Source organism: Neovison vison, chromosome 1, assembly GCF_020171115.1.
Source record: "Neovison vison isolate M4711 chromosome 1, ASM_NN_V1, whole genome shotgun sequence".
NCBI classification, from domain to species: Eukaryota; Metazoa; Chordata; class Mammalia; order Carnivora; family Mustelidae; genus Neogale; species Neogale vison.
Window position 1 is genome coordinate 15,324,436 of NC_058091.1, and position 16,527 is coordinate 15,340,962.

At 45.7% G+C, this 16,527-nt stretch overlaps 1 protein-coding gene across 2 annotated transcripts in view; it reads right to left on the reverse strand.

Moving 5' to 3' along the window:
* Window positions 1–16,527, reverse strand: part of AKAP12 (A-kinase anchoring protein 12) — a 100,821-nt gene that overhangs the window by 17,422 nt on the left and 66,872 nt on the right. Inside the window, exon 1 of one of the 2 annotated variants that reach the window (XM_044244041.1) lies at window positions 7,256–7,451. The exons of the other annotated variant lie outside the window; for it this stretch is intronic. Within the exon in view, the coding sequence (XP_044099976.1) occupies window positions 7,256–7,280 (25 nt within the window). The 5' untranslated portion in view covers window positions 7,281–7,451. Of the gene's footprint in view, window positions 1–7,255; window positions 7,452–16,527 lie in introns of those variants that run through there. 2 annotated transcript variants of the gene reach the window in all.

Sequence of the window (16,527 nt, forward strand, 5' to 3'; positions counted from 1 at the left end):
CCAGGCTGGAAGCCTTGCAAATTTCCTAGATCAGGACCAGAAAACAAACAAACTCAAAAACCTACCAATCCATAAAGCTTAGGTGCTTTTTCAAATTCTCTCTAGTTGAACGTGTACCTCTTTGACTCTCAACACAGATGCTAAGGGAAAAAACGGGGCACAGACATCCTGAGTTGGCTCCCTCCCTCTCCTGTTTGTTATTCAAACCACGTGAGGATCTAGACCCTTTACCCAATTTTGGACCAACTGAGGGTCAGAACAGTGACGCATCCCTTCTTTTTGTGTTGAACTCCATCCCCCCAACCCCCGACCCCCCCCCCCCGCTTTTCCAGGCCCATCCGTACCCAGTACATTTCCCACATGCTGCCAGAAGAGCGAGATCTCCAGACAAGACCACACTCATTCCTGTCCCAGTTCTAGTTTGTGGTGAGCAGAAACCTTTTTCCAGGCATTTTAAAAAATTTTATTAACATATAATGTATTAGTAGCCCCAGGGGTACAGGTCTGTGAACCATCAGGCTTACACACTTCACAGCACTCACCATAACACAAACCCTCCCCAATGTCCATAACCCAACCACCTCCAAACCACCTCCCTTTCCCCCTCCCCCACCCAGGCAACCTTCAGTTTGTTTTGTGGGAGGGATTAAGAGTCTCTTATGGTTTGTCTCCCTCTGGATCCCATCTTGTTTCGTTTTTATGTGCTGTCTGCATACTGGTTCTGAATGAGTTAAAGATCATCGCTGGGGGAGCAAACCTGCTGGCCCAGTTTGGCGGGGTCTGGGCAGGGGAGTGAAGGCAGCAGATATGAGACACAGAAGGCAAGTGATCCTAGTATCTTCTAGAAAAGACAGGCCACTGTTCACCTACCTAGATTCACACAGTGGAATCCATTCACAACCAGACCCAGAAACATTTCATTAATAAGTTTACCTCCTCTGCTCGAGTTTTCAACACATCAGCTCCCTTTAGTATTATCTGCCTTAGATTTGTCCGACTGGATTGAAAGAGGACAATCAAAAGGCTTGATCATCTAAGCATCACTGCTTTGAGGATGCACTTTCTTGGTACCCAAAAAGTCCCTCCCCAGAAACAACTGATTTTACAGTAGGCCTTTCTGACACACAGTTATTAGCACTCATGCGGGACTCAGAGTGATCGAAATTTTCCACTTTGAGAAACGCTGCTCTCCATCCAGCAAGATTCCCAAATGCCCAGAAGTCTAAACACCGTGCTCATTCACCCACTGCTTTGGTGACTGAGCTAGAAAATTCCACATTCTTGTCTGGTATCAAAGACAGCAAGAAGGCTTGGAAAGGGAACAGGGTCTGCTTATCAACAGGAAAAAACTCTAGTAGATAGAGCTGGCAGATACTGGTCCTCTCCACACCCCAAAGCCATTTAAAAGGGCTTTGACTACAAAGGAAAAAAACACTACCATCCTAACCTCAGGCCACACACTCACCAGACCCACACGTCCCACCATTTGCTTGGGACATGGTCAGTGTGGGCATATTTTCCCACATCGCCGTCAGTGGAAAAACATCATAGAAGTCCTGCTTCTCAAATAAACATTATGACAGAAACCATGCATTTCTATTCCCTTTTTCTGGGAGAAGACTCTAATCTAATCATATGTCTGTGTGAGACTGTCCGTATGTTGAAAACCGCTTCTTGGAAACACAAAGGATGATTTTATTTTTGGGGAAGTGTATTTTTTTAGTCATCTCTACATCCAGTGTGGGACTTGAACTTACGAACCTGAGATCAAGAGTTGTACGCTCCTCTGGCAGAGCGAGCCAGGCATCCCCAAAAACATAATTTTTAAAATTATGTAGAAGGTGTTTTCATGCATTTACATTTTCAGAATATGCCCTTGAAGGAAAATCCTTATGGTGAACCTAAGATATTGAAGACACAGTACATAACAGATAGACACAAATGAAGGTACCAGCTTCCTAAAGCTGTCCTACCACCAAGGCTTTGGGTAATTGTCAGTCTGTCTTATGTTTTTCTAAGACAAATGAAAAAGTATCCCTAAAAAGTGTAGAATGTAGAAGAGAACAATGACATCCAGTAGTATATATTTTCTGGAATGAACACCTGTAACTGTATTTTCATTTTTAAAAATATCAGCCACTCCCCTCATTAAACTATAGGAAAACTGTTAAGGGCTTTGATAGTAATCTATGTATTTCTTTTTTTTTTTTTTTAAAGATTTTATTTATTTATTTGACAGAGAGAGATTACAAGTAGGCAGAGAGGCAGGCAGAGAGAGAGAGGAGGAAGCAGGCTCCCTGCTGAGCAGAGAGCCTGATGCGGGACTCGATCCCAAGACCCTGAGATCATGACCTGAGCCGAAGGCAGCGGCTTAACCCACTGAGCCACCCAGGTGCCCTGTATTTCTTTTTTTAAGATTTTATTTATTTGACAGAGAGAGATACAGCTAGAGAGAGAACACAAGCAGGGGGAGTGGGAGGGGGAGAAGCAGGATTCCTGCTGAGCAAGGAGCCCGATGTGAGGCTTGATCCCAGGACGCTGGGATCATGACCCGAGCAGAAGGCAGTCGCTTAATGGCTGAGCCTCCCAGGCACCCCTAATCTACGTTTTTCTTAGTATTATGAGTTTGTCATCACAAGCCCTTTCAAGGTCAAAAAACAAGAACAAGACTCCTACAGGCTGTGAAATCGTAATGAGTCAAGTTAATGTGAGAATACAGGAAGTATTTTTAATGATGTCTCAAGAGCAAAACTTGAAATCATTTATAGTACAGAAATCCCACTTTGGTAGAGCATATGAAAGCTTTTAGGTGTTACTTTCTAGTAAACTCTGCTTCACCTCCAGATGTCCAGTTAGGCAATCCCCATTTAGGAAATCAAACACAAGAGACGTCCGAGGTGCACGGCCACATTTACACTGTCTTTGTGGAACTATTGTCATCCCCCTACTTCCCGAGTTTCAAAAGGCACATGATCCCCCCAAAAGTCCAAGTACTCTCATAGAAGCTGTGCCCCACACAGACACCCCACCTCCAAACTCCGCAAATGCAATCAATGGTTGCAGATCAAACAACAAGTCCAAAACCTACAGGGATCTGTTCTCCCTCTTCCAAATTCTTCAGAGATTAAGACATAAAAAGTATAACTCGTGTCCTCTATTGTAGATGTTTAAAAGAAGACAAGAAAGAGGTCATATGATATATTGCAAAATTTTAATGCTTTTATCCAAACGTAGCTTTCCAAGTCCCGTGGCACAACAATAGTCATTTTTGTCAGAGAAAAAGTGCAATATTGCAAAAGCTACATACAACATTAACTTTTTCAGTTTAGGGTAACCAGAGCGCTCTGTTCTGTAGCCCCACCAGGCCTGCTTGCTGCTGACATCTGGATCTGGTTAACTTTCTCCTACAATCTGCAGCACTGTCCTGGAGTTTTTCCAGAAATTCTCTACATTCTAAATCCATCCCTTATACCCCACACACCCAACGTCCCATGCTGTCAGGATCATTAACCACAAAACCTCGAAGGGAGATGTTTAAACTAGGATTAAAACTCAAGAGAAGCAAAACCCCACATAGGCGGGGTTCAGGTGACAGTCCCCATTTGTCCCGGCCTCAGTGATGCTGAATGGTCCCTGTACATCAGGGCAGGCATACAAAAACAGGGGCACCACGAAAGCTATATTAATAGCCTTTACAAGGTACACTACGGCTATGCTTCTTTGTAGCTGTGAAACACCAAGAAAAACTGAGTTATCATCTTTAAAAGGGTGTTAAACACCCATCGTGTGCAGGATTATTGTACAGAATAATGCGAATGGGCCCTCAGTAGGAGGTAGTTATTACTCTAGTAGGTGTGACCACACTCATTTCACCATCCCCCGATTCTCTAAACAGAAGCAGCCGTGTAGATGATTTTTAAAAATCCTGTCCAAAGATCTGCATAGAGAAAGGCAATATAAATCATCTAGAACTTGCATGAATGTTGGAGGACTCTTCCGTCCCTGGTTTCTAGTAGAGACAAAGAGTAATGCTGCCCTAATTCCCCATGACAGTCCACGGTTATCTCAATAACGTGTTAGAAAAAAACAGGTTAGATATTTTCAAATTACCTTCCAAAATCCAAGAAGCATTTTTCTCCTGGCACACCATTAGTAGGCTGGTGGGTGAGATGACACTTCCACCATCCTATGTGATCACTTATTTTCTTGTTTTGTTTTTTAATGCATTTATTTAAGTAATCTCCACACCCAGCGTGGGGCTGGAACTCAAGACCTGGAGATCCAGAGTCACACCCTGTACTGACTGAGCCAGCCTGTCCTCACCTTGTTTTTTTTTGTTGTTGTTTTTGTTTTTGAGAGAGAGAGCAAGACAGAGAGAGCAGGCATAGCAGGGCATGCAGCAGAGGGAGAGGGAGAAGCAGGCTCCCTGCCCATCAGGGAGCCCAACACAAGGCTCAAACCCAGGACCCCAAGATCACAACCTAAGCCAAAGGCAGACGCTCAATTGACTGAGTCACCTGGATGCCTCCTACTGTCCAGTTTGTAAGCTAAGTATTGCTCCTGTGATGTGAGGTTAAGATGTCAAGGAAGACCCAGAGTGTATGAGAATATGCCATCATTTCACAGTAAGTTTTGCTGCCCTCATTTCACTGGTCGGAGGTGTGGGGGGGGGGATGCGGGAGGGAGGAGTAATAGTCCTGTAAGCGACAGCATTTCCTTACTTTCAGAAAAGGAAACTCGCTCCTAAGTACAAAAATATTATCAGCCTGATCATTTCCTGTTCACTGTGAAATTTAAATGCACCACGCATAACATAGCACTGAAGAGGACTAGATTTCACATTATTTGAATAATCTGCTATTTAATTAGTAATTAATGCCATTTTAATTAAAAAAATTTTTTTTAAAGATTTTGTTTGACAGAGATCGTTAACAGATGAGGCAGGGGGCAGGGGGTGGAGCAGTAAGCATGCCCCCTGCTGAGCAGAGAGCCTGATGTGGGGCTCCATCCCAGGACCCTGAGATCATGACCTGAGCTGAAGGCAGAGGCTTAACCCACTGACCCTCCCAGGCACCCCTACTTATTAACGCCATTTTTAAAAGCTTTTGTTGCTTTTCAAGATTCTGACCAACTAAAGACTAGTCACTGTAAATCTTATCAGGATAACTTACAGAGGAGGGAAAAGACGACAGCTCAAACTCCCTTGGTCCACAATAAAATGGTTATTGGCTGTTATAGTTTTGGAGGTAGGAATTTATGTGCACTTTATTACTAGGGAAAAGTACCGAATTTTGTCCGTCCTTCACAACAGCACTGTAACAGCAACTCAGAAAGCAACGGATCTACTTAACTTGAAGTTGCCTTAAAAATGACATTATCCAGGGGCACCTGGGTGGCTCCGTGGGTTAAGCCTCTGCCTTCAGCTCAGGTCATTATTTCAGGGTCCCAGGGATCAGCCCCCGAATTGGGCTCTCTGCTCAGCAGGGAGCCTGCTTCCCCCTCTCTCTCTGCCTGCCTGTGATCTCTGTCAAATAAATATATACATTTTTTAAAAAAATGACAGCATCCTTCCAACCGTTTACATTCATCCACTGGGATGATTTGAACCAATTTTTGAAAGCCCTCCAAATACCCCAAGTTTCGTACCTCTTTAACTACTTTGAAAAAGAAAACACCTATCTTGTAAGAAACCCAACACCTGACAAATCAGGCAGTGAATTTAATAAAGGTCATCCTATACACAAAAAGCACCCAGAAGGGACACCTGGGTGGCTCAGTGGGTTAAAGCCTCTGCTTTCAGCTCAGGTCATGATCTCAGGGTCCTGGGATCGAGCCCCACATCAGGCTCGCTGCTCAGCAGGGAGCCTGCTTCCCCGCTCTCTCTCTGCCTGCCTCTCTGCCTACTTGTGATCTCTCTCTCTCTGTCAAATAAATAAAATCTTTAAAAAAAAAAAAAAAGGACCCAGAAGAAAGTTATATCCTAGAAGGCCCACCCCTAGCTGTGGCACCCCCCACAAACCACACTACCAGGCAGCCTCTCTCACAGTTTGGCATGGCTGTTTCATTCAGAGAAAAAGAAATGATCTGGGAAAAATGAAACGTTTTGGTTTTAATCTATTTTACTTTGTACAGTCTATTAAATAATAGATTCTAGGTGTTTCGTAAACATTGTTGCTATACAAATGGTATGTGGCTTATGGCATTAACTTGAGGAAGGAATTCTAAGGAAATCTCAAAGTAAACAAGCTAATCTATAGGAAGTGGGGTATTTTTAGTTTTGCTAAACTTTCACATTCATTTAAAATTCCACAGAAGAACCAGGCTTCACAGAAACCATTATATTGAGAAAAATGTGAAGTCTAGAAATCCTACACAGCATTTTTAAGTAAAGGTGTAGATTCGATGAGCAGTCATCTCAAACAATTAGGAAAGAGCAGGTCTTAGAAATCTAAATTAGCCAATGGGCGTTTGTGCTGGAGTGGTAAAAAGGAGAGAGGAGAAAACAGGGAAGTTCCTAAGGAGTCAGGCCACACGCAGCACACATGCATCAACGATCAAATATCAAGTTAGAGAGCTGTGAGGGCTTTCGACAAATCTGATATATATAACTCATTTGCTAGACATGAATTAAATATTATAATTCATACTTACAGCCAAGATTTTTAGAAAGCGTTTTTTAAAAAACATACATTTTTACTATTAGTGCTTCAATCCTGTTACCCGCTGGCCATCAACTTTACACTATGTATTTGCTAAAACCACCATTGAAACCAGAGCTAACATTTTAGGCCCCTAAATCGCCAAGTGCACTTTCACTGAAAGTTTCCTATTAATAAGCAGGTCATATCCTAATTTCGCAAAGACAGGAATTTACTTCTTTAGGACTACAACCAGGGATTAGGCTTTCACAACCTACCTTCAAATTCACCCCAATCGAACACCTATCTCTTCAGCTGGCTGTTCTTCTGCCCTCCCCCCACCAAGCGCCCCAATACATTCAAGGTCTCCCCTAAGTACAGTCGGGAAGACTCCTGCCTAGGCAAAAAGAAAACGCTGGGCGTGTTGAGTTCTCACGGAGCCAAAGAGAGACTGCTCTTCTGGCTGGAAAGTCAGCCAACACAGCAATGAATGCCCCATCGGTGTGTCCCCGCCAAGGACCTCGAAGGTCTCTGCGCCCAAATGCGGGGTGGAGCGAGGGAAGCACTTACTCCACCTGCCACGGAGGCGGAACACAACCAGCCTGCCGCCGCCTTACCTGTGATGGTGATGATTCCCAGCATATTTAACCGCACACCTGCAGACCGCAAGAACAGCCGGTGCTCGCCCTCCTGCGGGCGGTGGGCTGAAGCAGCACCGGGTCTCGCCAGCCCCGTGCAGGCGGCCTGAGATCAGAGAGGAGTGCGCGCCGAGCCACCCCCGGAGGATGAGGGAGAATTTTAAAGGGACTTCGGAGCCGCGGCAAAAAGGGACGGAGGATGCATTTCCACGGCTAATTATAGGAGGGCCCGCCCCCGCCCCTCGGAGCCCCGCCCCCGGAGCCCCGCCCCCGCGCGCCGGGACCTGGCACCGCGCCCGGGTGATGTGTTTCATTTTACAGGAGAGGAGCCCGCCCTGGAGCTGGTCTCCGTGAATGGTCAGTGGGGCTCCGCAGGGTCCCAGGGAGGGGTTCAGCGTGGCTGGGGTGAAGAACCCGAGTCAGCAACATTTTATCTGAGCCGTTACTTCATTCCTGGCGCCGATTTACTCGGGCGTCCTCACCCTTGAGCAGGACTTGAAGCAAATAACGGCACAGATATCACAAGTCTACGACCGTTTTGTTTTGTTTTGTTTTTACGGCGTTTTGTAGCCTTGTTTGTGCAAAGGCTGACGAGGTGCCAAGCACGGCTCGCATTTAGCAGCGACAGTATTTTTACATTTCCACCGGCCGTCGGACACACGGGCCCTGAGCTGAGGGATGGCAACTGGTCTCCTCCGTGGTCCCTTGAGAAGGGGGTTCCAAGGCCACCGTTGTGTCTCCCACGCTCGATCAATCCAAGGCAACTTGTAAAAAGCCCAAAGACTGGGGCAGGAGGTCTGTTTGTTGTCGTCTTTAGGGTACACGTTAACTAAATGTTTAGATCAAACGAGGCCATATTCCGCAATACAGACACTGCCATATTCACGCACACGGCATGGAGGTCAGAACCCACATCAAGCACTCAACATCTCAGGCAGCCTCGGATCTCAAATGCTTTCTTCCCGAAACCTTAGAATGTTCCGTATGAAGACACAGGGGAAGTGATTCACCGGTCTTGCCATTTCGACAAGCTTGTGTATGTCATTGTTCTGCAAGGGAAAGTGCACCGAGCCCCTCCCCCGCCCCCCAGCTTCCTTTCCTTTTCATCCTCGTCCTGTTTATCGTCCTGTTTATGCCTTGCCTGCCTCACCCCATTACCACGGCCTCCTCCCCTTAGCAAACAAAAGAAAGGTTTTAGGACTGCTCTTCCCTTCCGACGGAGAAGCTCGGATCTTACTCATTACTGCTTAGGGGAGCAGAGAGCCTTGGGCTGGACCAGAGTGGGCGCAGTGAAGAGAAGGGTGGGGCAGAAGCATTAAAAAAAAAAGCCAGCCCGGGGATGCTGGCGGACACCTAGTTGCCTCTTCTGGCCACCAGGAGGCGCAACGCACCAGGGTTGGGTCCAACTGGGCAAAGTTAAGAAAGCAATGTCGCTAGTGAACAGACCGCGTTACAAAAATCCACCTCAGCCTCTTTGTTGACCCGGCTTCCCTCTTTTTTATTCCAGAGGACATCCAGCCAGGCCCTATGTGTCCCCAAGGAACGGAATGATGAGCTCCCTGTCCTGCGCCTGTGATATGATACCCAGAGCAAGCCGCATCCTAACCTTTCATCTTCCCTCGAGGGCCCTTAATTGGGGTTCACAAATTACCTCAATTACAGAGTCTGCTGTGTGTCAAATACTGCTGGTGGAATGGTCCCCCTCTGTAGTCCACGCACGCACACTAAGCGGTCCGGACCGCTCTGAAGTTCTCCCCTCCCCCAACACAGGCACCTAGCCCCAGGGCTGGGGAGTCCTTGCTGAACAGATCCTGGATGAACGAGCCTCTGGAGGCCGCACAGGTGGTCCACATTAAATGACTGGTCTATAGCCTTCCCAAGCAACAGCCCCAACAGTGTGTCCCCAGATACAGCTCACACCCCTCCCTTGAACTGTCCCAGGAAAAGCACCCCCTCGCCCACCTGAGGGATCTGGGATCTCAGTTTCACCTCATTTCTCAGCACCAGCTGCTGGGGACAGCACATGGCCATCATCTGGTGTGCCCTTTGAAATACACCTGTTCCACCTATAGGCACATCTGTCAATTCTGACCTTGCTAAACAGTGCCTACCTGCTCCTTTCCTTCCCGTAAGCCCAAGTTCTAACAAATCACAGGCAACAGCTACTCCACTGGGCTGGATTGGAAGAAACATCCCTAGTTACCAATTTAAGACCCCAAATAACATCCACAAAGACAAACGTATTGCTGTGTGATTCTGTTACACCTTTTCTTTCTTTTTTTTTTTTTTAAGATTTTTTTATTTATTTGACAGAGAGAAATCACAAGTAGGCAGAGAGGCAGGCAGAGAGAGAGAGAGAGGAGGAAGCAGGCTCCCTGCTGAGCAGAGAGCCCGATGCGGGACTCGATCCCAGGACCCTGAGATCATGACCTGAGCCGAAGGCAGCGGCTTAACCCACTGAGCCACCCAGGCGCCCCTGTTACACCTTTTCTTTTTAGGACACTGGTAACGACACTGACACATCTCATCTGGGACTCCTAAAGTGGTTAAAAGCACAAGGCAGAGCAAGAGAGCATCTGGTGGCAAGTTGCTGACTCTCTCAGCAGACAAGCAAGGACAGGGCGTGACACGGTGGCGGCCTCTGTGGGTCTGCATTTTACAAAGCAAAGTCACTCAACCGTGTGAAAGCAGAGGTGGCACTCAGACCTAAGGGTCAAGATACAATGCAGGAAACTTTCTTTTGTTGTTATGTTCTGATTACATTAAAACTGTAGAGCAAGAAATCATCACCCAAAGCCAGCATTATGGGAAAATGTTTAACCATATCCCAAATAGGTAGGGGATAGCGAAGGTGTTTTTCCTGAATCTTCATGGTTCACTGAACAGATATTTGCCACGTTCTTACTCTGTGTTAATTACACTGTACATCCGGGGATACACTCGGTTATTATCCTTTGGCCTTGGGGAGCTCATCCAGTGGTAGACCCATCTGGAGGCCAATATGGGCACACTCCAGTGTAGCTCACTGCACATACCATGTGAGCTGGCTGCAGAAAGGGTGGGATGCGTGAAAGGGACAGTGGGGGGCAGTCCATGCAGGAGCAGCAGGGGCAAAGAAGAACAACATGACATTTAGCGGATTATGAGTGAGTTCTGTCTAGCTACAAGCTCAGAGTACCTGGCGAGAGACCAGGGGAAGGGAGGGGAAGGACACAGATGATAACTGAAGTGAGAATGAGAAACACTGTATTTGAGGCTTATGAATTTAAATGACAGTTTAATGGCTTTGTAACACATATAACCCCATTAAAAGGCGGGCAAAGGATCTAAGTAGACACTGCTCTAAAGTACATACACAAATGGCCAATGAGCACATGAAAAGATCCTTTGCATCATCCGTCATTAGGAAAATGCCTCTCCAAACCACAATGAGGTACCAATTCACGTCCACTAGGATGGCTACCATCAGAAAGATGGGAGAGTAACACAGACTCGAGAAATGAGAAGCTTCATCTATGGTTAGCAGAGATGTAAAATGGTGCAGCTGCTTTGGAAAACAGTCTGGCAATTCCTCAAAATGTTAAACACAAAGCTACTGTATGACCCAGCAATTCTACCCCTGGGTATATAGCCAGGAGAAATGAAAACATGCATCCATGCAAAAATTTGTACAGGAATGCTGATAGCAGTATTCATTAATCACGGTAGCCCAAAACTAGAAGCAACCCTGATATCCATCAACTGATGCACAGAAAACAAAATTAGGGATACCTGCAAAGGAGAAGGCTATTCAGTAATAAAAAGGAATTAAATATGCATGTTCTCTTTTTTTTTAAAGATTTTATTTATTTATTTGACAGAGATCACAAGTAGGCAGAGAGGCAGAGAGAGAGGAGGAAGCAGACTCTCCGCAGAGCAGAGAGCCCAATGCGGGGCTCAATCCCAGGACCCTGGGACCACGACCTGAGCCGAAGGCAGAGGCTTTAACCCACTGAGCCACCCAGGTGCCCCCATAGACATGATCTTGATGAGGCAAGCGTCAGGTGCAGGATGGGTGTTCTGGTCTCCGCCCTCACGCCGCAAACCCTGACAAATACCAGCTAATCGAATTTTACGGTCCCGTTGAACTGGACATGTTTATACAGACACGGTTACTCTGACTGAAAATCCTCAAGACAAATAATGTGAGTGGTTCCTCAAAGGGACTGTGGTGATACCACAGAAAGGCTTGAAGGGGATTTTAAAATGACTTCACAATACAGTTTAAAACAAAGCAAGGAAAAATTTAAAAACTCAATACAAATGATAAAAGTGACGTAATTTAAGAATTATTTCGCCCCTCACTGAGTCCATATTGGAACACTCCTTGATTTGGCGATTCTGTTTCTGCGAAATACACCCAATGAGAGGCAGAGGTTTACGTGTGAGAACATTTACTGCTTGGGGTGTACCATGTTTGAAGGGCCTAAGTGTTCCACTAGCAGGAAGGGGGGATATTTGGCAAAATCATCATCTTTGAAGCAGTTAATAAGAAGGAAAATGGCTACACTTATACAGAAGTCCACACCTTTGTTCAGGGTGAAAAGCATGATATAAACTATATACTGAATCTAACCCCAATTCTGCTTTTTAAAAATGCATATATGGTACATAAGGCTGAGGAAGGCGGCCCAGAAAGAAAAATAACAAAAGCCAAACATAGTGGAATTACAGGGAATCTCAGTATCTTCCTATTCTTTTTTTTAAAGTGAGCGCCACGCCTCACAGGATTTGAACTCCCAAACCTGAGGCCAAGACCTGGGCTGAGATCAAGAGTTAGACGCTTTACTAACTGAGTCACCCACGTGTCCCAATATTTTCCTACATTTTACGCATCTTCCACAACATCGTTACTTCTGCGGTCAGAACACAAGCACATCTGACAGCTGGCTCTGGGTCGGACGGGATGGCGTCCAGCACTACCAGACCTCGAACCCCAGAGCGACGCCTCTGATGGGCTACGTAACTGCACAGTGGTCCGAGACACCATGATCTTCAACTCTCCAATCACTGGAACACAGAAATTAGCAAAGTGAAAGGAGACTAAAGTTTAAATATAATGTTTTAAAAATTAGGAAATTTTAAAAAACTTCCAAATCTGGTGGGCGCCTGGGTGGCTCAGTGGGTTGGGCCGCTGCCTCCGGCTCAGGTCATGATCTCGGGGTCCTGGGATCGAGTCCCACGTCAGGCTCTCTGCTCAGCAGGGAGCCTACTTCCCCCTCTCTCTCTGCCTGCCTCTCTGCCTACTTGTGATCTCTCCCTGTCAAATGCATAAATAAAATCTTAAAAAAAAAAAAAAACTTCCAAATCTGGTGAGCTACATGAATAAAAAAGAGGAATCAATTCTTTCCTGAGAGCCTTGTGTTCAAATCCTCCACTCATCTCAGGTCTGAACACTCCTGTCTTTGATGTTGTCAAAAGGATTCTAGGGGCGCTTGGGTGGCTCAGTGGGTTAAAGCCTCTGCCTTCAGCTCAGGTCATGATCCCAGGGTCCTGGGATCAAGCCCCACATCAGGCTCTCTGTTCAGCAGAGAACCGGCTTCCCCCCACCCCGCCTGCCTCTCTGCATACTGTGATCTGTCTGTCAAATAAATGAAAAATTAAAAAAGGGGGGGGATTCTGAAGTCTGAAAAGCTAGCTTCAAGTCCTGACTGTTGGCTTTATGGCACACAGCGAAATATTAGAATGCTGTCTCTGTAGTTCAACTAATGGAGAATAAATATATGACCCACAGTAATGTTATGCTGAGGTGTAAATGAAAGTTAACACTAGCACTACTGAGTATATTCTAGAAGGAGAGTAAATATAGCTATTAGCTCGCTTAAAACCATGCCCTTTTCGGGCATCTGGGTGGCTCAGTGGGTTGAGCCACTGCCTTTGGCTCAGGTCATGATCTCAGTGTCCTGGCTCTTTTCTTTTCCTTTTTTAAGATTTTATTTATTTATTTGACAGAGATCACAAGCAGGCAGAGAGGCAGGCGGAGGGCGGGGAAGCAAGCTCCCCACTGAGCAGAGAGCACGATGTAGGGCTCGATCCCAGGACCCTGGGATCATGACCTGAGCTGAAGGCAGCGGCTTAACCCACTGAGACACCCAGGCACATCCTCAACGGGAGGAAAGCTGGTTTCCCTTCCTGATGGGGATGCTCTGTGTGCATGATGCAGATAGAAGATACACAGTACATACACTGATATAGTACATGTGTCTATCTGAATATTATGGGGGGGAGATGCTATGAAAATATCTAAAAAGATTCCTTCAGGGGGCGATAAAGGAAAAAAGGTCAAGAAATGCTGCTTGTAGTATAAGTCTCATTTTGAAGAATCCTCTGGAAACTATTTCTGGGAAGACAAAAATGCCCCTTTATTATTAAAAATGCCTCTTTTCCTCTCACTTTGCCAGAAAAGAAAGAGAGGATCTTAATTTGCCTGAATTCTTAATGAAAAGGAGTCAGGGAGGTGAGGTGGGGTGGGGGAAGCAGCCGAAGGTTGAGTCGAACAACAGCGGTGATGAGCCCAGCACCCACTCGCCCTCCACATCCGTCCTCCTGATTCATGGTGTGACCCCACGCAAGCCACATCCACAACTTCCAATGTTAGAGTAGCCACACCAAAATGAGTTTTAAAAAAAATTTAGGTCCCTTTTATTATGCTTTATTTAGCCCGGTATTAACAATATTATGGCAACATGTACTCAGTATAAAAAATGATTAATGAAAACATTTTACAATCTTTCTGTGGCACTAAGTCTTTGAAACCCAGGATGTACTTTGTTCACAAAGCATATCTCAAGTAGGATTAGAAGAACTTCAAGGGCTAAATAGCGACCTTGCGGCCAGAGAACAGCTCTGAAACCTCAAACCTAACTGAATGTTCCCGCTCTTTCCTTTTTCTTTTAGAAAGCAGGCTCCATGCTGAACACAGGGTTTGAACCCATGACCCTGAGATCACGACTCACAAGCTCTACCTCTGAGCCAGCCCCAGCCAGGCACCTGGAACGATCCCTTCTTTCTGCCATTTTGTACGCAACAATCCTATCCCTGTTTTATTTCCTAGCCTTCTAGATAAAATTCCCAAGATACCCAGTCACAGAAATGCCCTCACTACCTCAGCGTCCAGTTTAGAGCTGGCCCTTCCACTCACCTAGAATTCTCCAGCGTAAGCCCAAGTCCTACAGTAAGACCATTCCGCCTCCCCATTACTATGCTCCCACACAGGACTTCTCCCTTGGCTTAGCACTTAAATAAACCAAACTTGGTTGGACTAACGGATGAGTTCCTTGGTGGCCTCTACATGGCAAGGAATAAAATTCCCACTGATGGATTTAATTGGTACACTTGGCTTTTCCACTGCCTCTTAATTTGTTAATATATTTAATATCTTTAAATCTGTTATTTTTCCACCAACTTTTACAGTAATCACATGCAACAATAAAATGCTTTAAATGACTTTTTTACTTAAAAGCTCATCCTATGGGTGTATTTAGATTGGCTAAAAAAATAATTATAAAGCAAAAGTTGACACTTGCATAAGAAATATATTTAAGCGATGGTCACAAGAATTCCTATTTACTTGCAAAGATGACTTTTTTTTTTTTTTACAACTCTAGAGTGTCCTAGTTAAAAGCATATAATTTTTTAAAGTCAATGTAAAATTTACTGTCTAGATAGACAGTAAATTCTGGATGACAGAATATTTTATCTTTTACTCCCTTCAGAAAACATACTCGTGGATCATTGAGAAGAAATGCATAAACTTCGAGGTCAGAGAGTGGGTTAAGCCATTGCCTTCGGCTCAGGTCATGATCTCAGGGTCCTGGGATCGAGTCCCGTATCTGGCTCTCTGCTCAGCGGGGAGCCTGCTTCCTCCTCTCTCTCTCTCTGCCTGCCTCTCTGACTACTTGTGATCTCTGTCTGTCAAATAAATAAATAAAATCTTTAAAAAAAAAACAAAACAGAAAAAGGTTAAGAAATTCGCAGTGGCAACCAGTTTGAGCACCTCAATACACCGGCATCCTAGACTAGCAGGAGAAAAAGTAATTAATGCCACTTACGCTACAGAAATCTCCAAAAGCCTCACTCAACCTAACGCAAACAGATTCAGGTGAAAAGACCCAAGACACGGGTAAGTGGATGAACCAAATGTGAAATATATACAATGGATGGTCACCCAGCCTTAAAATGGACAGAAATCCTGTCCCATTATTACAGCTCAGACAAACCCTCAATATATGATGCGAACAGTGAGGCAAGCCATTCACACAAGGGCAGGTGCCTCCTATGTGACGTACCACAATTTTTAAGATTTTATTAAAAAAGAAAAAAAGACCCTAGGTTCCCTCCTCCTATAGTCTGTATAGCCAGACCCTCTTCACTCACCGGTCCCAGAGGTGACAGGAGTGAAGCTCAGTCTCCAGGCCAGGAGTTTGGGGGAGGGGGGCAGAGACTTGAAGGCGCCCCATCATGAAAGCAAGTGGCGTTCAGCCACCCCACTCCCACACTCCCTCCCTCACTAGGCTCCAGAAAGGAGCCTGTACACTTGGGGGAATGTGACCAGCCCAAGAAAAGACACGTGAAGATCAACCAGATCACCCTCCAGGGATGGCCATGTTGCCCTGTAACACAATCCCAAACAACTCTTATTTTTTTATTATTATTATTATTTATTTACCTTTAGAGAGTGGGAAAGGAGGGCGAGCACACACGAGCAGGGGCGTGGAGCAGAGGGAGAGGGAAACAGACTTAAAAAAAAAAAAAGATCTTATTGGGGTGCCTAGGTGGCTCATCTGCCTTCGGCTCAGGTCATGATCTCAGGGTCCTGGGATCGAGCCCCACATTGGGCTCCCTGCTCAGCCGGGAGTCTGCTCCACACCCCCCACACCCCCTGCCTGCCTCTCTGCCTACTTGTGATCTCTGCCTGTCAAATAAATAAAAAAAATCTTAAAAAAAAAAAAAGATTTTATTTATTTATTTGAGAGAGGGGGGGTGGGAGTGGGGAGGGTCAGAGGGAGAAGCAGACTCCCCGCTGAGCAGGGAGCCCGATGCAGACGCGATCCCAGGCCTCCAGGATCATGACCTGAGCTGAAGGCAGTCACCCAACCAACTGAGCCACCCAGGCACCTGGAAACAGAGATTCTTAAGCTGCCTCTATGTCCGGCATGGAATCTGATGTGGGGCTTGATCTCATGATCAAGAGATCATGACCTGAGCCAAAA